Source organism: Chanos chanos, chromosome 2 (assembly GCF_902362185.1).
Source record: "Chanos chanos chromosome 2, fChaCha1.1, whole genome shotgun sequence".
Lineage (NCBI taxonomy): Eukaryota > Metazoa > Chordata > Actinopteri > Gonorynchiformes > Chanidae > Chanos > Chanos chanos.
This window is the reverse complement of record NC_044496.1, coordinates 20,404,063-20,428,402: the sequence shown is the minus strand read 5'-3', so window position 1 is coordinate 20,428,402 and position 24,340 is coordinate 20,404,063. Positions and strand designations below refer to the sequence as shown.

Below are 24,340 nucleotides of genomic sequence, written 5' to 3'. Positions count from 1 at the left end.
GGCTAATAGAGGAGCCAGCTGGAGGATTTGGAAAGGATATGGCAAAGACCAGTATCTCACTCCAGAGGAGTAATACCATGGTCTGAGCCTACACCTCACTAACCATCATCACCTCAACAAGAGCTTTTTTCCTTTTTTTTTTTTTTTTTTCCGAAAGCACAACATATCATCTCAGTGCTTGGCTGGGGCATGATTTGGCTTAATTCACATTTCTGTGTTTTCAATCAGTGATGACTACGGGCCACGCAGAAACGCTGAAATGCGTAATAAAACGCGTAATAAAATAAACAGATTGTCTCTTGTAGATGGTAGTTACTATCATAACCCATAGGGCTGCAGACACTGTGCCAGCGAGACTGACTCTTGTGTTTGAATAAGCTTTCATTCTGCTAATGGAGACAGAGAGGGGCTCTTGCCTGTTTGTGACGATGCTGTTGCTGCCGCTTTCCCAATCTGCCACAGGCACTGTGCGTAAGAGCTTGTTCTTGCTGGTGTCCAGGGGCACAAGCAGATAAACCATCAGACTGGCATAATGGATAGCCTGGCTGAAGACTGTGCTCTCTTCATTCTTGACCAGCTCCTGCTGTTTATCTTTACTAAGGCTTGGCCAGGCCCGAAGCTGTTCAGCTGCCAGATCCATGGCCGTCCGCTCTGACTCACTGGGGGCTTCTGTGGGAACTGGACCCTGCTCCTGAGAGACAAGGGTGAAGGACGAGATGATGGGTTAGGGAAGCAGTCACTTTTTCGACAATATTCAGCACCAAATATTACAATTTCTAGATAAACACATTTTTCACCTTCAGTTTTGCAGTGATTCCTTGTTTATCTTCAAGGGCAGTGAGGTAGAGAGCTCTGATCTGGTTCTGCACCTCAGAATAGAAGGTAGCTTCCCAAAACTGTTGACTGGTCCAGATGGGGTGGTCTTGAACGCAGGTGTAAGCATACTGGTTTACCCCAGGGGCTAGTTTCTGTAAAGAAAGACGTGGTAAGTGATCAAAACAAAGCTGACTTTACACTTGGCAGGTTGCTCTTATAAACTTAAAGCTACTGTCTATACAATAAACAAGTTACAGCTTCAGCTCAGAACTTCACAGTCCATGAATCCAACTGGGCTGAAAAGAGCATGGCTTATAAAAGAGACCATTAAAAAACACTGCAAAAATAGGAAAATAGGACCCAAGCTGCCAAAGGTTTCAAAGCACTCAATCATTCTCACTGGCCATAATTTTCCCCACACATACACTAAGACCCCACACTAAGTACACAGCTGACTGGCTCTTTGGGAGGGTTTTATCTACAGGGCCCTGGTGTTTTCTGGTACTTTAAAATGCGAATCACTTGTTGCAAATCACTGCTAGCACAGGACAGAGTTCTGCTAAAGCTATGAGGACCATTTTCAATTTCAGTTGAATGATCTTGCATGTGCGTAAAAAGGTGTGCAAACACACACACACACACACACAGAGCTTCTGATTTCTTTTCCACCAAGCTTCAGGAAATACAAGACAACCAAATGTCTTTATTTCTCATTTACCCCTCAGCTGACCGGTGGCTAGATGAGAGCAAGAAAATTGAGAGAGACAGAGAGAACGTGTGTGTGTATGAGAGTGTGTGTATGTGTGAGAGAGAGAGAGACAGAGAGAGAAAGAGCGTGTGTGAAAGACAGAGATGTGAATGACAGGCACTAGTTAATGCACAGTAGGATGTGAGCGGTCCCCCGTTAGATGGCAGCAGAATCCCACCTGTCATTGGAAGAGGTCAGTGTTGCACCTAGGGTATCACCCTTCAGATCTCTATAAATCCAGGCCCAATCCTCTTATCTAAAACTAAAGCCTCTGAGAGATATTTTACTGTAAAAGTATCTACTTACTTCAAGAATAGCTATTTATCATGGTGGAATTAGAGATGAGGACACTAATGTGAAAGCATGTTTAGATAGTTTATCTTTCCCTCTGCAGATTTAGGAATGCTTAGTATACATTACGCCATCAACACAAGAACAAAATGTTCTTCCATAACCCTCACTCATTCACAGTGTGAGGTACTGGCCAAAACTAAACAGCAGACACAGCTTGTCTAGTCATAATTCTTTACGGGGGATAGCTAAAGCTGGCTACAGTCACACTAATAGACTTGCAGATTATAAGGATGGATTACTCAGACTAGACTTAATTCACAAGGATGGTGTTGAATGGGACAAAGTCACTCTGTGTACATGGAGAAATGAGGTGGGGCTTGTCAGGAATGTGCACAGGAGCATCGGTGTGGTTACTTAAATGATGTTTTGGGGGTTTTTTCGTTACAGTTACGTGGCATTTGAAATGCAGCACATGCAGATGAAAATTACAAATGTGTGTTTAACTCAGTTGGTTGTCAGTGCAGATGTCAAGACGGGTCAGGCTGACCTACTGACAGAGACAGAAGCAAAGATGGAGGACTGAGGGGGTGGCTACGGAGAGACAGTGCACTGCCAAACTCAGTGGAGGAGCAGAAGGACGGAAACACGCAATAAACATCTATGCTGGACAGGGGAGTGGAAAGAAAAAAAAGAAAAATAAGAGAGAGAAAAAACCAAATGGGACCAAAAAAACACTTCAGAACATCTCTATAGAGCCTAACAAAGCCCTGAGAAAACACAAACACGCTCAGGAGCACCCACAGGACACCCAGGCTATATACAAACACAAAGACAAAGAGAGGAGAGAAAAGGCTGTTGTTCTGCTTAATGTAACAGAGAAATATAAGCAAGAGAGAGAGAGAGAGAGAGAGAGAGAGAGATGGAGGGACTCATAAAACAGCTTGCCTGAGCTGTATTCGGGGCCAAGAGGAAAAAACCCCAGCTTTGATCCATGACTCCTCCATGACCAGTCTTGGGTAATACAATAATTTACTAGCATTCTAGACCAAATCACTTGGCATCCCAGCCTATTTAATACTAACGGACATTCCTGAGAGTTCCTCAGGAAAAATTACCCCCCCCCCCTCTTAATTTCAACAAAATCAACCCATTAGTATTTTACAGACTGCATGGCATGTTATTGTTGAGTAGAAACAAATGCATTGTGTAATGAAATATTTGTGTCTAGGACCTCTAAAAGATGTCTTGAAACAATGTATCAACAGCATTTACAAACAATCTAGGTGAAACGTTCAGCTGGACAATGTGTAACACAGAAGAAAAAAACTATCCATACAGAATAAATGCAGGACATGCTGTAGTTATGGACAACTTGTAATTCCAAGTAAACAGTGGAAGGTCAGGCAATGGACAGCTCAAAGCACATAGAGGTTATAAGAGTAAATCATTGTCCTCATCTGTCCAGTCAGAGGAATATAACAGCTTGATAAAGCAAACCTTCAAATCCCCTGCTGCACAAACTGTGGCTGAAAGAATGCAAACAATCTTACAGCAGTTGCACTGCTTTCATGGATCCAAGAGTCGTGTTTGGATCTGGAGTCCGGCCGTATCCAATTCATTTTCCACAGCCAGGAAAACCCAAACCAGCCAAGTGCTTTGCTGATAAGATATTTGACATATTTGACCAAACTTCTACGGTTTAAAAAAAAAAAAATTGATGGCTAAGGACCATTACATATTTGCTTGTCAGGCTCTGTCATTATGGCCTCTGACAATTTCAGATATGCTTATGACCCATTTCTGTAGACAGTAATAAAAAACAGCCATTCAACAATAGAAAAAACCCAGATCAGCATGTAGCTGATGTCACCCAAGACAGTTAAGACACAGTAATATCCTCCAAACAGGTTACTCAGAGTGCAGGCAGTCAAAGGTTAGAGGCAACACACAGGCAGCACACATGCAACATACAGCTATAAAAGTTCAACATAAGCTAAAAACATACAGCACTGACTTGAGCAGGACAAACCTGACTAGTGAAAATAATCACCTTAGATATCAAAACATATGCTTATTATCAGTCCATCAGCTCAAACAAACTTTTAAATCCGTTTCTTCCACAATGTACAATTAATGAGTTGTTGGACACTGAGAAAATAGTTTGGGTCAAGAACACTGGGGCCTTCGTGTTTAAATATTCACCCAAAATCAAACATATTCTAAATGCAGACACTGCTGGGTGACCAGAACATTATGGAGTATTTCCCACATGCTCTGGCATGCAGACCTTGAGCACAGAAGAGTTCAGACCTCTGGGACAGGGGACAACATCATGGCAATGCTCCAGAGAAATCCTGGCATCCCAAAAGCCTGGTAAAATTTATGTCTCTGTACACACACACACACTCACACACACAGACACACACAAACAAACAAACATACTTGAAATGTAATGTGGGCTCATCAGATAGCTAGTGACATTCATACCCTAACATTAACACTCAGCCAGAAAAGCTCTGTAATGTTGCCCCGTGCTAACATACACAGACTGGCCAAGTCTAAAAATGTACGCAAGTCTGTGGTGGGATACTCCTTCTCTGAGGACTACCTGCAACCGAAGACAGATGAGTGTGGGTCAGATCAGTGGAGGAGAAAAAACTGTGTTGACCAACACTGTCTATATGGCCAGTCAATGAAAAGAGAGACATGGATCTTGTTCTTGAGCATCTTAAAATAGCAGTCTGTGTCACATCCCCCGCTTGACCTGCAGTTATAGGTGAGGACCAGGATAAGTGAACAAATTCTGGCCATAAAACCCAGGATGTGATGATCTGACCTAATTTCTTCCAGACCTCAGCCCATTCTCTGCACCACACATACAGCTTGCATTACTCTGCTTTAACCAGTCAATGAGCAGAGGCAACAGGTGCTGGTGACGACAACCTTTAAATCCAAACTCCACATGGTGGCTAACCTCTCAAGGCAATGTCGAGGACAACCAAACACCTGAGTGAAGGACACATCTCAACAGAACCAGTCTGTTCCTAGACACATACCACAGATGTAAACTGGCAGAACTAAGCTCTAATACATACAGCCATGTCATGTGCATGTGTTTTGTCACAAGACATATTGTACTATGCAAGACATTAGAGGATTTGTCTGCACTTTTTGTAAGTTGTTTTTAAAATCTCCATTAAAGAAAATGTAAGTCTGTTGCATTAGGACATTCTTTGGGGTTAGTGAAGCAGAAGCACAAATTGAGTTGTAGATTATTACTGTTATGCAAAGTGCCAATTAAGGAGGGTTAAGTGTGAGGCAGGGGTGTCAATAATAACATAAAATCACTTGTGTCCTGAATAAGTAAGAAAGACAGGGCTTACTAACAGTTTTAGTGTGAGCAGGTCCCTACGCTGACTGTCCCACAAGGCTTTGTGGAGACTAGTGTTCCTACGTCATAACCTGACCACTAACATACTATCCCTGTCATAGCATCACCCTAAACCTTAACCTGCTGCCCTGAGAGCCACCCCAGTAGACAGAATACAATTACATTAATCTCCTTTGCAGGGCTTTTAAATAGAACTAGGTGGTCTGGGAGTTGCGTGTTCAGGGGAGCATCGTCTCTTCTGTGTTGGTAGTTCCTCAATGACTGTCATTTCATCAGTGGCAAATCTCTGTTGGAAGATTAACTTTAGGTTCAAAGCAGGTTAATCTGGAGTGATCCAACACATACTCTACACTAAGTGTGCACAGGTTGTGCTGGCTCAAATGGAACTGAACTTTGATCTTATCAGTTTACCAGCCTACCTTAAGATTTTGGGTTGATTTAAGCAGGGAATGGAAAAAACAGAGTGCCGTTGAGGCCAGGTCTGTGAGACACGTGGATCCAAATCAGATCTACTGAGCTTGCAGGAACATCCACTGGACCTCAGAGTACTGAGGGGTGAAAGAGACGTCTCCTTCATCTCCTGCCAGGCCTACTCTGACAGACCAATAACATGCAGTGTGGTTAAGTACAAGGCTACTGGGAGATGACTGGGGGGGGGGGGGATGTGTAGTGCAGACTCAAAGAAATATGCGCATGGGCGTAACTGGCTATCGTGTGATACAGGGATTATCCAAGGACGTAGTGAAAATGCAGCCGAGCGCAGTGTTTCGTGGCATTTCAAGGTGCTTTCTTCATAGCAATGATTAATTGATCACAAAACAAGCTTTTGAGGACCTGACCTCTGTGGCCTTGTTTTTCATGTGAATATGCCGGCTGTACGTGCGTATCATTCTTCTGAAAAGCTGGGAGAAATCAATTTTTGGATAAGAGAAAACAACTCGATTTCATTATTTTTCGGCCAGATGTCTCACTTTTCACTATCAGAGATGGTTCTCGTGTCTTTTTATGCAAACCTGGCCATCCAGCATTTTTATGTAATCCTTTAATCAGGTTTCCTGGTTACGTAAAGGGGAACAGAACACAGGAAATTCAATACGTTTGTGGAATGGCTTTCAGATGTCTAAAAATCGTGACCCAAATGAAGAGTATCTCTGCTGCCGGTCAGGAGATGTGTTTGCAGTTCATTTGTATTCTATACATGAGTGGCAGGCACACTAGTTTCACTGATAACAAGGATGTGATCCACTTCTGGGCACACAAAACCCATTCCAATATCCTATAGAAACACATCTCTAAATGTCACTACAGTATTAAAACTGTCGAGAGACTCGAGGTCGTCACACTGAGTCAGCACTGAAAGTTTGGCACGTATATCCATCAGTACTCTGACTTCAGCTGACCATCCATCAGCAGACCAGGGCAGATGGAAGTACACTTTGGGGATGGAACAGGTGCTGTTGCCATGGTGAGGAATACAGTGGGGATTACGCCTGAATTCTGATAATTGCATCACATGTCCCACAGGTCTGGGGACAGCTAGCAAGTGAACGCAGGAAAAGCAACAGAGTCCGTTGTGTCTGTCCCTATGACAACAACCGGTTGGGTATGTGCTGAATTTGTGTCACAAGCCACAGCGACCTCAAGGCAAGAGACCACATATCCCAGCGGCCTTTTGGTGCTTTTGAAGGAAGAATACTTATTACCACACTTTCCTTATGTGCTTCGGGTAAGCAAAACAAGAGCAGATGGGGGGCTCTGCCCCTTATTGCTGGTCTTTGTCTGCTGTCTCCTGCCGTAATAGGTTCATCATGGAATTGTCTATGCAGGGAGTGAAACTCCTGACATTTCGATGTGCATTACCAGTGCAAACCCTAACAAAGAATGCCAGGGTGAACCATCCAGGAACCAGAACCCTTCCATGATTGGTGATGTCTTACAGTTACAAGAGTTATAAATAGACCCTATTACATCCCACAGCATGCTGTCGGCTCCAGCTTCTCTGTCTCTGTTTAAGTAACTCTGTAACAGCAATCTGTTGTCTGTAGGACTGGTAAGAGGTTCACTCTGTCCAGCACACTTACCCGATAAAAGGCTGTTGTCAGGGGCAGCAGGGCTGCGGCAATAGTGTATTCCTCTGAGCTGGAACAGTCCTGTGGGGCAGATAAAAAGAGAGAGATGTGGAAAAGAGAACATGTTGGTGAAACAAACACAGGAGAGGCTCTCCATCAGCGAAGATCTCACAGAAAACAGGGTCACAGCATTGGCAAAAAAGGATGTTGTTAAAGCTTTTTTTTTTTTTTTTTAATTCATGCAAGATATATGTAATTACATGGTTATAACAGGTTTTATGACCTCTGGTCTCTTGAAGAGGGATTCATGGTTATAAATCTTGGACTAAACTAAACATAAATTTCCTGTTGCATAAACTGCTGGTTGTCCAGTTGAATGTCGCTGGGTTATGTGATAGCACACTGGCAAGACCAGTGAGTCAACAGTGCTCTTCATCCATATGCTTCTAATATGCTTATATAATCCCAATTCTGACACAATTGTTAGAACGTTCCAATATTCAATTTGCAAGTTATTACATCTTTTTGCATTCCCAATAGACATATCTGGATTCCTATTTTAACGATTCAATGACATCAGAGGTCACTACACAAGTTGTTTGTACAGTCAAATAATAAATCAGAATTAGATGACTGTGATTTATGTCAATATGTAAAAACAAAACAAAACAAAACAAAACAAAAAACAGGACTTCCCGATTCACTGAAAATAGCGTGGCATTCCAGTATTTTTACACTTAAGTTAAAAGGGTCCTGGAATCTTAATTCATTTGAGGATAACAATTAAGAAATAATATAGCTATTACATTTTATATTAATTATATAATACAACAGTAACACACATTGCTGTAAAATATATAGCCCACTCACTCCCTCACACTTTCACTTGCTCACATGTTTGCATACATGTCCCACGATACAGTTTTTTTTTGGGGGGGGGGGGGGTTAGACCACAAGAGTGCCTGACGGAAATACACACATGCCATTGCTGATTTTTAACAGGAGATCAGGCACCTACGAATGGGACACTGTTCAAACGCTCATGGCTTGCTGCCCCTTCTGTTGCTCCACAGAGAAAAAAAGCAATGGAATGCACAAAGAGGCAAATGCAAAACATAAGGTTCTCAGCAAAACATAAAAGCTCCCCCCAGACCCCCACCCCCCATTGACAGTGCAGCATATTGTCTCTCTTTTAGCTCTTTTAAGTTTTTTAGGGTGGGCTGTGGTTGAACACATGGGTTTGGAGAACAACCAGATCTTTGTTTACCAGCACATTCTAGAATGCAACAGGTCATAAGAGTTCACAGACTGGGCCGTTAGACATGAAGAGAGGAGGAGACATTCAAATTTCAACAGCTTCATCTTGAACGCACCGTTTCATCATTTGAGATGAACTCCAAGGAATTCCAAATCATTACAGACCTGATCATGATGCAGGGAAAGCTAGACAAGGCCAAATACCTGTGCATCAGCTATTATAAAACTAACCGCACTCATGTCTTTCTTAGTTCTATCATAGTGCTATTATTCAACACCACAAACAACACAAAGAAAGTTATATGCTTCAGTTGCCATGTTTAAAGTCACATCCCTTGGAAGTGATGCTTAAGTTCATGCACACACACGCACACTCACGAATACACATACGAAAGCACGCGCACACACCCCCACCTTTCTTGATGTACACACAAGAGCTTTAAAAGAAGGGTTGCGAGCAGAAGAGTCGTACACGACCTAGGCCCTATCTGCTGAGCTGAGGCACGTAAGTGGGTTTAGTCAGCATTAGTGGAATGCAAGGGGAAGCCATGTGCCTGTGACTCAGGCAGTAGCAGCCGGTTATAGTAAGTCCTCTTGTTAGTGTGTGTGGCATGTGGAGGAGGATGTAGTGGGGGTCACGCTTGTCTGTGCTTCTCCGTACGTCTTCCAGAGGCTTGTCACAGAATGCGCAGTTATTTCTAAGAATGTTACCACTTACTCTCTACTCAAACGAATTAGACACGATGAGCATTTAGAATGACGGCCTTTTTTCTTTTCTTCCCCATGACAGTTTATTAATCTGTTAAACAAACCAATAAGAAAAAAGCGGCAAACAGGAGACCACAGAGGCAGGTTTTTTTTTGTTTTGTTTTTTTTTAAAAGCTGATATGGATAAAATAATTAGCTGCTAATGCTCCGAAAATGAATGATTAAGTGTCTGTTGCTTTGAAACCAAATGCATTCAGAATTGAATAGACACGGCTGAACTGTTTAAAGAAATCTTCAGAAACACTGGCATTAAATCTTCAGAAACACTAGCAGAGAGTTTTTAAACTTTGCTAGTTTCCTCCTGTCTGATAGACAAATTGAAACACAATGTCTTACTGAGTGAGACACAGGAAACCTGGGCAGAAGAGTATTATGCCAACTCCAAACATTGCTCGTAAATTCTTTCAAGGAACAACTTTACAGCATTGGGTCCAAGAGAAACGATCTGTAAATGTTCAAGCATCAAATTGTTTACTCTGTGGGGGTAACCACCACTTATATAAAAAGTACTCAAAAATAAAATAATAAAACAATAAAAAAAACACTTTTTTTTCTTTTTTTAAAAGCTGCCAGCTCCATGGACAGTGTGCCTCTCTCGTAAAATGTTTATGTAGAGCTCCAGTACAAAATACCCATAGTTTGTTCAGGCATGTGTCAAAGAGCCTGAGTGGCTGCCATGTTTACCTGGTCCCTCTGACATCCTGCGGAAACAGTTATAGTTCTACATGGGAATTATGTGCACGAGAACTTCCCAGCAGAACTGTTTCTCTGGCTTTCACAGATTGTTATGTAAGGTTGTCTGACAGCAAGCCAAAGAGACAGATATCACTAACTGAAAAAAAGCTTCGGGTCAGGGGAAGCCTTTAGCACTGCAATACCTCTAACTGCAAACAGGACAGGATTATATAAAGAAACAGGACAATAAAGCAAAACTGGATGTACCCAGCTGAGCTGAGAAAAGAGGCTGTCCATACACTGCCACACAGCTGACAGTGGGTCACAGACATATAGATCCCAGAGGAAACCCACTTTGCCACAGTTCAACTCAAGAGAGAGCATCACATAGTCAGCACAGATCAGACACTAGAGGTTCCAGTCTAAAGAGCCTCTCCATGTATGCTGAGTTGTCCTATACCAGAAAGTTTGAAACTCCAAGGACTAACATTGCGTATCTGTAGGACAAAACAGCATAACCCCTCTCCTGTACCCCCAGCACAGGAGAGAGAGAGAGTAATAGCACATCTGTAACCAACAGACAGGATGCATTTGGGAGCACCATCATGAGGCCCTCTGCAATGGAGTGGAACAGCATGGGCTCATAATCCTCTTGGCAGGAAATGGTTGGGATGCCAGGATGCATTTCCACTTCAGACCACAGCAGGGCTCCGTGGGGCTTGCGCAACCTCCAGCTTCTAAACCTGCTGTAGCCGGAATGGCTGAGAGGAGCGCATAGAAACGGACACAAACAACATTCTGCAAATATTTCAATTAGGGTCATTAATGTGTTTGTCGTAAGTCCGTCGCCCGCAAATGATAAGGCCTATGGTTTACAGCCTGCAGAGATAAGTAGAGTTCCAAGAGCATTACTGCTGACCCCCCGTTCAAGTTTATTTGGCAAAGTGAATCCAGGAGGCATTTTCACTGCAATCATTTTGCTCAAAGCACTTTTTAGCAGCAAATATATTGTGGAATGAACAACAACTATGTTTATTAACAGTTCATTGATTTTCCATGAAGTTGAGCAAACTGGACTCATTCCACTTTGTAAAGAAAGTGCCACTATGTTATCTTAATCTGATCGTTTGGACAGAACTAATACCCCTATCTGTCACACCACAGAAATACCTACACACTTCCAACATACCAGAGCTGAGCTAAGAGGTCTGAAGTCATTTGTTTGTTTGTAAAACAATCACATCACTCTAAAAAATAGTAAAATGCGGTACTCCAAAAAAGGAAATTGCCTTGGCATACATGCAAATGGTTTGTGTTGGTCTGGAAATACGGGAAGTTGCATAAAAAGGAGACACATTTACACTGTCGCAAGTTCACCAATTTAAGGTTTGAGGTTGACATAGACCACTAGCTTTGAAAAATTCTCATCTCTTACAGAGGATTCCACTGAATCTCCAACATCTTCACAGCCCACTTACAGACACCTTCACTAGCGTGGCTGCCTGTCTATCAGATTCATGGCTTTAAGAATACCTGCCAGATGTGCATTTTGAATTTATCAAAACAGTAAAGCAATTACATTTATAAGCCATTTTATTTATGGTGATGGGGTCTGACTCTTCCTCACCTCCTTGTTGCTATAATACACCTCATTGGACTACAAGCATGACACAATATACTAATAAGGTCCTCAGTACAAAGCACTGTGGGTAAGCTTTAATAGACGTAAATTTCAATATGGGAACGGGGCACCAATTTCACTGCTGTGGGCTAAAGAATCCCCTCACCTTTGGCAAAATGTGTAGTATGTAATGTTTATATTTCCCCCATGTGGATGCTCTCCCTGGTAAGCCAATGTACTGTTAAAGTCAGCATGCTACCAGACACCAGGAATTAATACACGTCACCAATAGACAAAAACATCTGCAGTGGTCAACACTGAACCAATGGTTCTCCGTTAGCCATATGGATCATATAATGTATCCTGACCTCTCAGTGATCCTGTGCACAGGATTGCACTAGATTTGAAAGACAGACAAACACCCCATTCTTGTTTCTAACGAGTCATTACAAAAGAACTGTGCAGCATAGTCTCTCTCTCTCTCTGTCTCTCTCTCTCGCACTGACGGGCTGAGAACAGATTGCTTGGACGGAAGAGCATCTGTCCAGCATTTCTGAGTATCGATATCATTACACACAAATCACGTAAACAATTACTGGCACTTCTGCCAGTAATGTCATATCTCAGCACTTTCTGCCATAACCTTCCAGCCCCCCCCGCCATGAGGCAAGGCAATGAGAACAGCAAAAGTGGAATATGAAAGCAATTAGAGTGGAGTCCAGGCAATCTGCTATTTTTGTTTCTTTTACTGCTCGTTCGAGACAAATCCATCGACCAAGGCTCCACACCAGAGCTGAAATCATGATCAAATACCTGGAAAATGTGAAGATCTTTTACAACGCCAGTTGCCTTAGTAATACACAGCAGAGAAAACAAAAGTTCCATATTACAGAGAACAGTGAGTGTGAAATTATTAAAAATTCTTGCGATTTTTCATTTAATCTATTTGGCCAGACAGTCAGTTCTGTATTTGCCTATTGAATATTTAGGCTACATCTTTCAATGTATCAGTTACAAAGCAACCAAACAGCAAGATTCTGCGGGAGAAACAGAGCAGGCACATCCTGGAGAAGAACAGCTGCTGTCCTGTGCAATGTGGAGCTGTAGTTGTATGGACTTAATGAGAACTGGGAGAGTGGAATGATGAAGTATATGTGTGTGGTGCTCCTTCATATACAATGTTGCTCTACAAGGACCAAGTCCAAGTCCTAGACCAAGTCCAAGTCCAAGTCCTTTACATTAACAGTGTGGCAAAAATAATGCAACTACAAATGTTTTTTTTTTTTTTTTTTTTTTAAATGACTTACATCTTGTGGAAAAATAATATATTATGAAGTCCATTGGCATAGTGACTAGAATCAATGGAAAAAATGATCTCTGCCACATCCATTGAACGAAGAGTTTAAGTGCAGCGAAAAGCTTCCAGTGTTTTAACCTACAGGGTCTCTGTAAAGGCCAGCATTCTGCACCAGCTCTGTTCATTCCACACTGAGAAAAGAATCCTGGTCTAGAGACAGCAGATGACTGGAGCTCATGGGGCCTACACCCCGACAGCCAGTCCTCTAGAGAGAACAGACAGGAGAGGTGCCTTCTCAATGCCAAAACATATCGAGACACAAAAAAAGGTTGAAATCATGGAAACAAAAAGTCCATCTCCCGCAGTCTGCTTCAGACAAACACTTTTAAAGAGAGATGATATCAGTCACGTAGCCTGCCTTGTGATGCAGTGTTTTAGGAGGTGAAGCCTTTTACTGAACCTTATGTGTCCAAAAGAGCCACAGCGTACCACGGCACCAGTTAACCAGTCAACAGTGGCAGATGACCTTTGCCCTTTGTCTCTGTGACTCAGGACAAAGTAATGCTATTCTGTGAAGGACCTGTTCCTGCCCAGCTGTACAGTTTCACCTGTTGTTGTTTGCAATGCTAATTCATTGATAAGTAATTCAGCTGAGGGGTGATACTGTGTGGGCGTCATGAACAATGCCATATACAGTCTCTTATGGGATGCAGTATTCCCAGCACACTGAGTCTTAGAAGAGCTCTTTATTACAAAGGTAATCTGGCTGTTCCTCGAAAAACTCAAGTGTATCAGGAAGCACTTTGTTTTCGGGGAAACCATACATGACAGACGCCACCCATATTAAACAATTCAATTGCGACACATTCAACACATAACCAAACACTTGGGTATACAGCAGGTATATTTTCAACTAGAAAAAAAAAAAAAAAAAAAAAAAGAGTATTTCACTGTCAATGGCCTATTTTCATTTAGCAGTCAGTTAGTCCTGTAGACCAATCAGAAGCGTTTCCCAGGAAACACTCTAAAGCTTTGAAAGTACAAGGCTCAAAATATGGCAATTCACTTAACTAAACTTTCTCTGAAAACAAGACTCAAGATTAAAAGCAATGTGAGGGCATAAATCTGCTCTTGTAATAGACCACAATTAGATCAGTTAGTTAAGTGTGTTATGGCCCAAACTGACTTTCAATGGTTTGTATGAAGACCTCTTTATAGCACATGTTTAGATCAGTTGCTTAAATGGACTTCATTACTTGGTCAAAAAATGCAAAGAATTCAAAGCGACTCCATAAAAGTCATTCTCTGTGAAAAAAGCTCAGAAGCACCACATTCCCCAGTCATGCTGATGTGGAGTTGTAAAACATGAAGCACTACCAGTGGGGCCTCGCTCTGCACTGTGATTGATGGCACAATGACAGTTTATAGAGGTATGTAACAGAGCAGCACTAAATAGCCTAAAGCAGCCACCATTATGACCAATATGAGAGGAACCAGAGCAGGCAACATAGGACAATGCGCTCTCATTGGAGCAAACGAGGGACTCTGTGAGAGTCTGTATTCATGACAAACTGTCAAACGGTCATGAATACTAAAACTGTGACATAAATTTAAAAAAAAAAACGTTATTCTGCAGCATTGTATGTGCACGATGGCACGTACCATGACACAGAAAAATACGGGCTCTCTTGACATTACACAGAGGAGATAAACATTTTCCTCAGTTTGAAAGTTCATTCCTTTTTCTCTATAGTAGCCACTGTTTCAATTGCTGACCTGTGTGGTTACCAGCAATAAAAGCAATGTCATGGTAACTAGTGGTACTAGCTCAGTCAGTCCATGTGCTATCCTGAGACAGACAACCTGCCCACATCTTACAAACGCCTTTTTTTTGCACTTCCTGTCCACAGATGAGAGGGAGACAGAAGGTGCTAGACACTCCACCTCAGTGACTGGGGCACTAAGGCATATGATTATATACTCGGTTACACCTTTGATGTGAAATATTCTGAGGCTCTTTTTGAGGTTAAGGGAAGCTATTTAAAGCATTGTACGGTTTTGATAAATTCAAATAAAATGGATATTCTATGTCTACAGAATGTCTTTACTGTAAGTTTCTCATTAAGCATTAAATAATCCTCAATGAAATGCACTTGGGCTATTTTACATGATTTTTCATATATTTAAAATTCAGTGTGCAACATCAGACAGTTTTGAAGTGTACCGATGCATTTTTTAAACATTTTCATGTGAATGTGACTGTCGTAGCACTTTCATTCATTTCTTAACAACAACAAAAAGGATCCGGTTTACTTAAGTTCAAGTTCATAGTGGCAAGAAGTGGTTATTTTAAAGCAATGCAAAAAATTAAGTGCAATAAACTTCTACCTAATACATGGGCTTAAAAATCAACAGTAAGTAAATTGGAAACTTCAACTCACCATCATCAGAGACTCTACTCTGAATGTGACTCTGAACTTTTTTTAAGGAAAACAAAACAAAACAAAACAAATAAACAAACAAACAAACAGTTCAGTACTGACTTATAAATACTGGACCATCTGTTACTAGTTGGACTATTTTTACTATAACTAGTTCACAGGGTTTCATAAAGCTTATTAAACCCTCAAGCTCATGTCAGTGGAGTAAACAAATGAATGAATGAATGAACGAAAGAATGAATAAATGAATGAATGAATGAATGAAGATGCCAAGCCAGCAAAGTTCAGAAAATCTGAACCAATCTGAACTGCAGTGGGAGTATGTGGAAAAACAATGTGAATTTGTAATTCTGTGGAATATCCCTTTAACACAGTTCATTTCCCCTGAAACAATCAAAAACACATCAGAAACAAGTCATTAAGAAGAAGGCATTTTTTGTCATAGCACTGGCCATGGGGAGCTCCCACACAATGGATGGAATGCAGTGAATCGCACGCATCAGCCTGTAATTCCAGACACCTCTAGTCTACACTGGTCCAGCCAGTGCCCGCTCATACTGTTCCCATTATGGAAAACTAAATACACACGCTCTAAATTAAAACCTGGTCTAGCCCATGAAAAGCCATCAGGAGGTCCACTGAGCAATTGTTACGGAGATATATAGAACTACTGATTCTGCCTGACTGGAAATTTTGTGGTTTTACCTGCTCAAATCCTCAGAAAAGTCTGCAGAAGCCAAATTAAGACAGAGAGCTGGGAATGTCTCCGTTTAAAGCCACAGTAAAGAGTTTCTAGGGAAATGATATTTTGTTCATTGTTACGTTAGAGTAATATAAGCAGGACAAAAGCCTCGGGCACCCACCTGTAAAGCGCAGTTCATCATTCTCACAATGTAGTCAAACTGCTGGTGATCCAGAATGACTCTGTTCTTCTGCACATGCAGACTTAGCTCCTCAGTCAAGCATTGACGGGCTGCTTTGCCTTTCAGTGCCCGGAGGGCAGCAGGCAGGGTCTGTAAACACATACACACACACACACACACACACACACATATATATGTATATACATATAAAATACACATATATACATACACACATGAATACATGCACATTTATACAACACGGTGAAAGAACTGGGGACAGAGGTTCTCTTATTTATTTGAAACAGATCAACATACAAGGGCAATTTGCAAGAGACTTCATCACATAGCTGGTCAAAAGATCTGTGATCCCGGGCCAAAAAAAAAGTTGCACTTAACAGTGAATGGGAACTTGGGAATAGGAAAAGGGAGAGTCCCTGTATTGGCCTAGATACTGGTTTTGTGAAGATGATGGCTTTGCAAACTGAGACAAGCAGTCAGCAGCCTGCTCAGCGTTTGGAGACTGACGGGAATGCAGGCCTGCGTTATATAACTAACAAATGAAATAAAATGGGTGCCTGCTTCAGCTGGCTGCTGTCCCACAGCAAACCCACAGGGACAGATATAAAAAAAAAGAGAGAAAAAAAGAAACGCTCAGAGATTCTGAAACAGGTTTCTCTGTTGAACAACTCTGTGAAATTTAAGTGCAATTAATTAATGCACAATTACTTTGCCAAAAAAAATGTCAAGCCAGTTTGGCCAAACGGCGATAGCTAATGCTAGAATAACATTATGATCTGAGATAAGGGGATGCAGATTAGGAGAGCATATTTGACTCTTCATCTTTTCAGCCTGTGTGTCTATGACTCATAGCAGGAGCACTGGTATAATGAACATCCTTAGAATGCCATTAGTAATGCTGTGTAATCTCAGCGCCGTCTCATTCCAGATGTGCGCATTTAATCACGCGCTGTCTTAGCAGCACTCTGCTGAGCGTTCTCATTAAGAGGAAGCACATGTCACCTTCTCTGTCTCCAGCGTCTTGTTATCGAAGATGAATGTGATGCAGGACCTCACCACCTCCAGCCTGCGGGCACTGTTAAACACAGAGTTGCTCTTGCCTATAATGGACACTGCACAACAGAGCAGAAGGACAAAGACATTTTTTTTTTTTTTGGTCATTTCTCACATAGAAAACTGAACTAGGCAGAGTGCATCTAAGAACATGGAAATCTGCTTGAGGTGTTGTTTCAAAGGTGAGACGCATGTTAGGTCAGGTTAACGCTTACCCACGGGGGGTCCAGCGGGCACCACACACTTTTTCTCCGGGCGCGTGCTGAGGGGGGCGCTGTGCTGCTTGGCCAGGCCCTCCTGTAACAGCTCCTCCACGCGCTCTTCGTTCAGGAAGGGGAAGGGCACCACGTGCACCCGGAGGTGTGAGCCCTCGGAGGGTCGAGGCACTTTTTGGAATGCCATGTGTGGGTTGGGATTCTCCTATCAGCCAAAAAATCAAAATGAGCAAACGAAAAACCAAACAAGATTCAGAAACTGAGGGTTTGGCACAAAAAATATGGCAAAAAACTACAAAGTGAGAATAGAAAAGACAAAACATTGTTTTGGAAATAATGTTTCGGGATAAGACAGCCAGATGGATGGTGAATAGGCTCGGTCGTGAGATGAGACCGTGAGTTAGTGCCAAACTGTGGCACGTGGGAAATCAAACCCTCACGTTTTTGTAAAGCTGCTCTGAGAGATCCCTAATGTGCTTCTGGAGCTTGGCTGGATTCTCCTCTTCCCCCTTAAAATGATCCACATCGAAAGCAACCAGCTACAGAGAACAGAAAACAGAAAACAGTCACAGAGCGCGACATTTTTCAAACAACAGTCACAACAACGCGCTGGTCTTGCAATGAATCACTTATTGGTTACAACAATTATTCACAAAAAAAAAAAAAATCATCTTGTGTTTATCCATCACCCATGATGGTTTTAGCATGACCATAGAATAACCCAGTGGAATTTTACTCAGCCAAACATCCGTGTGACCTTGCACCTTCGGTATAACCATAAACATTTCCACAGAGACAGTGTAATGATTACACAGCAATGGACTGTAGGCTTCTATTCAGAAAACAGACAAAAGCAGCACATTACCTCATCGAAGAGATCGCAGGCCCTGTAAGGAGGACCCCTCTCAGACACAAAGCCAGCGAACGCCATGCCGTCCAGGACTTTGGTAAGGAAGTCATTTTCAATCAGGCCCCTTTGGCCCAAAAACGCAGCCTTGGGAAAAGACAGAGGGACAGATTATCAGTACGAATACCAATCTAATGTCCATCACCATTCTCTATGCGCCCCCACAAAAGACAAGGATGACTAAACAAATGACTCAGCATCCAAGATGCATTTTGAGTAAAGTAGACTAAATGAAGAGTAACAAACCATCAAAAGGAAGTGAGTGTAGCATGCCTCACTAAACATAAGCAGCACCTCATAATGGCAACAACACTGTATAAGTAAATACCAGTAGAAGCATTGAAAAATGCACTAAAATGATGACTACGATAAAGGTTGTTTATACTGTGACTAGAAATCTCTGAGTGGAGAGAGATCAGTGAAGCTCAAAGCTTCTCCACAGCATGGCTGGCAATAAGCACAGGACAAAAGTTAAAGTTGAGATGTGCTGCATTCCTCAGCCATAATCTGAGCCATGTGGGGTATTTAGAGGGGGGATGTGCAGCCGTGTTTCCATGGAGACACCAACAGACACAAACAAAAACAAATACAATTTTGATACTTTTCATATGCCAGTTTAACAAAAACAGTGACGATATAATCAGCATGAGAGCTTACGTTTCCATCCGAACACTTCAAAGTAAAATACACCCTAGCGAAAGAAAAACTGCCCGCTTATCTCATAGTTCAACAAGATTAACCTGCCATTGTCACGCTTCTATCCAAACATTCTCTTTACATAAAACTGAGTCAGGTACTTGGCTGTTTGAAAAACTGAGTCAAACACTTTGCACCTTTTGTTCATGGTTGAATAAACATAGCTAGACTTGTTTAATTTTATTAATGTGTTATGACAAATGTGCAATGTCTGTTATAGAGTCTGATTAATTGTAAATACACATTGAGGGGGAGCTGCATTTGACTTTTGAGTGGTCTACACCTAATCAAGAAGAACCTTGATAAATCAACAGTCATGACCATGTTCAAACAGAAAATGTCATTTAGAATACAGTGCACACAAGGTTACACTCTTATTTACTTTGGTATTGTATTCATCATTTGCCATGCACATTCCGAAATGTGCTTGTGTGAGCATTCAGCCTGGGTTGAGGACGTTGGAATGTTCGCAGAAAGCATCTAAAGAGGCGGCTGCACGTTTCTCACCTTATGAAAGTGAATGACAGGTTCGGAATGGATGCGAATAAGTTGCAGACAAGACCTGTAGCCCTGAAAGAGTTGTGCAAACAACCGCAGGAAGACTGCTCTCACCTCCTTATCCTGTCAAAGAAAAAGCATAACATACAGTTGACTGAACCTCTGAGCGAGCCAGATAAGTGTTAGGTTGATGTGAGCCAGTGTGAGAGTGTTCATTCTGACAGTTTACACAGCTGACTCAAAGAGAGCTGTCAATCAGAGAGGAAACTCCCCCTTGTTCTAACACATTTTTAGCTCCTAATGGATTTGACAGAGATGTCTCCTTTTCAAGCCGTATCAGGTGAGCTGGTCATCCCACAGGTTTCGATATCGCTCTGGTAGACCATTACGGTAAAAATAGACCAGGGTCAAAAGTGCAGGGTCCATTCATAATCACAGGCCTTACCAAGAGCTTGAGGTTAGACGGAGCAGTGCGAGGGGGAGGAAAGGCATTATCTGCTATTTCCAGATCTGGGTGCAAAACCTGGAAGAAAAACAAGACCTTTGCAGTGTAGAAATATTCTTTCTGGCAATTAAGCACATAAATACGCACTACTGGAATTTTGCGAAATAACGGTTTCAGTAAGAAATGACTGGTAAGACCTGGACAAAAGATAAACAGTGTCAAGAAAAAAAAAAAGGCAATTTGTGCCTCTAGTTCAAAGAAGTATTAATCAAGATTGACCTACAAAGCAATTTTACAAACATTTCAGGAGAGCTGAACCAGTATATTAGAAAGACGTGACATTGGCATGTTATTCATGAGAAACATTAGTATGTCATGCAGTGACAGGTGGAGAGAGTAGCTACCAAAGACAGCGCTGTTTGCGTGTTGTGAAACAGAGGTTCAGGAAGTTGAGACAGGTGAATACACTCTGGGATTTTTATGGTTCCTCCATCCAGGTCAGCAATGATCACATCAAGCTGTGAACAGATCACCACAAACCCACGATAGTACATGACAAACAGCCTGGTACTACAAAATGACTTATTCACCAGAGGGTCATATTGAGGCAATAATAAGGCACTTAAGCAATCTTCTGAACTGATAAAAGCGAAAGATTCATCATTTGAAATCCTGGTGTACTAGTGTACTCACTAGCTCATGAATCTCACTCTGGAACATGGAGTGCACTCCGATGATGAAAGGTGTGGGAGAGCTCAACACCTCCAGCAGGCGAGAGGGCAGAATAGGGATGTACGGGTAACTGGAATTAAAAAAAAAAAAAAAAAATTCTGGACAATGTCGCTATTACATCCAGTACATGTGTAATCCACTCGCGTTACATAAACACTGCAAGACTGTAATCTTTTAATAACTTTATATTTTTAAACATATTTCTGCATATTCTGTGGGCATGCTGGCTGATATGTCTTGAGCCTTGAGGCTAAGCTCTCACCTATATTTGAGTGGGAACATGAGGGACTCCAGGGCACGGCAGGCCTCCCCGAGTCTCTGGTAGCTTGTGGAGTGGAACAAAACTTTATGTTCTGTCAGAACCGCACAAAAAAGGCTTAAAACGTTCTGGATTCCTGGAACATGAGACAAACAAAAATAGGTTATTTATGAGAAATTAGATAGACACCTGTTTGTTATTCCAAAGCAGCTATTACGAAACATACTTACACGAAAAAACACTTCTTCAATGAAAGACAAATAAACTTTTGTAATAGTGTTCTATACCCGGACACTATAATCAGTCAGAGTAACTAAAGAAAATATAACATTTATATTTGATCACAATGAAAACATAAGACTGGTTGTTTTTTTCTGACTTTGATGTCTTCCTTTAAGTCAATGACGAAGACAGTAAGCCAACGCATCAGTCACTTTTATTTTTCCCCTTGTAATTGAGCATGCAGAGAGTGCATTTTATGAATACTTCAGGACCTGACTCTGGGTGGTCTGATTTACTGAAATGTCCAAGTCCTACATGCTTCAATGGTCATGTATAGTCACTGAGTGAGCACCAACAAACGTCTAGTTTAAACCTGGCTGAAACATGCACTGTAGGCCCTCGTTGCTGATAAAGCCTAATTTAAACCTTTCTGTCTTAATTAACAACTTTTTTTGATACAGTGTCAACAACATAAAATTAAAAAAAAAAAAAAAAAATCATACTTACAAAGTACATATATTTGGATTCACTGATCAACAGACTAAAACAAGTATCAAATAATCTTTCTTGAAAGGAAAAGGAAGACTAATGGGAAAGAAAGTGATAACAAAAAAACTACAACAATTTAGTTTTTGATATCATATATGATACAGAAAAAATGTCCCTGGAACAGTAGAGAGATTGGATCCTTCCTGACAAAATAACTTAAGTCACAAATACCAAAATGACAGAGGAGAACGATCCCCAGTTTACAGTTCCTGTTATTGTTTGTTATCAACATACCACTGAGGCAATGAATCAGACGCTCCATGAAGATGGAGACAGAGAAATGTTGACAGGAGTACCCGCACAGCTACTGGGGTCACTGGTTCCGTTGTGTCTGAGTCAAATTCTGATATTTGCGAATAAACAGGAACATGAGACAAGCGTGCACTATGCCATACCTCAGACGAAGAATGAGGAAGAGCCTGAAGTGGGAATGTCTATTCTGTTCAGAACTCTATTTTCACATTTTGTTAATTTTAGAGTTTTGACACACCATTGTGGATTATTTGGGTCAATTCAATAACCTTACAATGGCAATAAAGTCCAACTCAAAAATATTCCCAGGACCAAAAAGGACTTCTGGCAATGAAAGTATTAAGCTGTAAACATGTCACTTGAATGAATAAAGGTAGATTATTATTCATTCGAGATTTAGGCTACATTGCATAACAGTCATAACACATTAACAGGACAAGCGCTGTTCAAAATTACTCATCAAAATTAAATGTTAACAACCTACTCATCTCAGCCCTGCGGGCTAAACATCTTACATCTTCATTTTGTGTCAGTGCATTACTTCATTAGCTAAAATGATGATGAAGATGATGCAATGACTATTTTGTAAAGCTGTCTAAGGTAGACTTAATCTGTCTCATTGCCTTGCTGACCTTGAAGTGTTTACTTATCTATTGGAAACAGTGACACATTTCCGACCCTAAATAACCAGAAACAGACACAAAGGCTGCAAACAACAAACAGAAGGCCTGTTGATGCTCAGCTCCTTCCTATTCCCCAAGGGGCCACGTTTCCTTTTGTATGCAACACGGTTATGGGACATTCCTTTTCAGTGACTCTGGCGCTCCCCTGACCCCACTGAGCGGAGTGAAGTGTCGACCTCATCCACGTTTCCCTGCCAATGGTTGGAGCATCTCCAAACTCCTTATTTGGCAGAGAGGATGGACCAAGATCATGAAAGAAATGTCATTACACCTGACAAAAGCCTCACTCAACTACAAACTCAAACGTCAACAGGAAGCTTCAGCACAAAGAGGGATAAGAAAACACACACGTAAGTGTTTCACACTAATCACACTATTCCTTGTCTGTTTGTATGTTCATGGTGGATAGTTTTTTTGCGCAGTTCGGCGCCACAATTTAGATGTTTATGTTTTGGTCTGTAATGTCTGAGCTTCCACCAATTTTATGTTCCAGCAGGTGAGATCAGGGTTATTCAACCAACTGTCTTTGTAACCAGCAGAAAGGTGTACTTTAAATAAAATTACAATTTTGCATGATTTAAGTCTGTTCAACTTACATTTGTCATGCAAACAGTTTGAAAATTACCATTTATGACGGTGGGTCTGGTAGCAGGTAAATCATTTTATATATTGTCTATCCAATCAATTTACCAAATAAACTGAACTTTTTAAAATTAATTGTTACACAGTCAAAAGCCACCGACACACATCAGTTTTACTCTCACTACGTAAAATCATAAGTTTACTGCAGAGTCAGTGAACTTCTCACACACAATATCAAAAATAATGAGAATCTGGAGAAGCTGCCAGACTTAGTGGTTTGTTTAACCCATTCCTTGATTATCTCATTTGAGAACAACAGTTAAAAAGCACTCACAGACAACTTGGAGCAAACACAACTTCGATCTTAACTGAGTGTTGTATCAGTGAGCGAACAAGTACCAAATGAAAAAATAACGTGTAATGCAAGACCCTCAGATACAGGCCTATGTGATCATCAAAGACTTCAGGGGAAAAAAATGATTGTTTAATTGTCTGGGTTAAGCAGGATTACATTAAACCTTTGACGACACTGTTAAATTAATGTATCATTAATTACACACTTACATAAATCCACTTAAAAAAGCCTCTCTGTGAAGATTGTGAATTAATAACATCTTAGTTCAATAGTTCACAGGCCTCAAGTTAAATCGTGCCAAAATAAATCAGAAAACAAAAACCCTGAGTCTAGGTCACTTTTAAACTGTTTATTAACTGAGGTTCTCAAATCGCCTTTCTCATTAAGATTGTCGTGACCACTGGATGCTGCTCTGACATGCAATATCGAAAGGATCAAGTGTGTACTTTCCCAAAAGTCTCCCTATTGAAGAAACACATGATTTGAACACATAGCACACAACATGTAACACAACAAAAATCCCACCTGATCGCATCATGTGGAATTTCAGACTCAAGAAAGCACACCACATTGTCCAGTGGCTTCAAACATTAGCAGTATCAAACTGGACCACAATGTGTTGTAATCTCAAATT

General features: G+C 41.3%; 1 protein-coding gene across 1 annotated transcript in view; it reads right to left on the bottom strand.

Annotated features, from left to right (window-relative positions):
* The window catches only part of sbf2 (SET binding factor 2), a 78,341-nt gene that overhangs the window by 16,417 nt on the left and 37,584 nt on the right, over nt 1–24,340 (bottom strand). The window contains exons 7-19 of the mRNA XM_030765745.1: nt 21,067–21,199; nt 20,766–20,874; nt 20,477–20,590; nt 20,073–20,150; nt 19,637–19,750; nt 18,392–18,520; nt 17,967–18,065; nt 17,527–17,731; nt 17,261–17,370; nt 16,241–16,390; nt 7,331–7,399; nt 798–968; nt 417–691 (exon numbers count right to left, since the gene is read on the bottom strand). Of these exons, the coding sequence (XP_030621605.1) occupies nt 417–691; nt 798–968; nt 7,331–7,399; nt 16,241–16,390; nt 17,261–17,370; nt 17,527–17,731; nt 17,967–18,065; nt 18,392–18,520; nt 19,637–19,750; nt 20,073–20,150; nt 20,477–20,590; nt 20,766–20,874; nt 21,067–21,199 (1,756 nt within the window). The remainder of the gene's footprint in view (nt 1–416; nt 692–797; nt 969–7,330; nt 7,400–16,240; nt 16,391–17,260; nt 17,371–17,526; nt 17,732–17,966; nt 18,066–18,391; nt 18,521–19,636; nt 19,751–20,072; nt 20,151–20,476; nt 20,591–20,765; nt 20,875–21,066; nt 21,200–24,340) is intronic.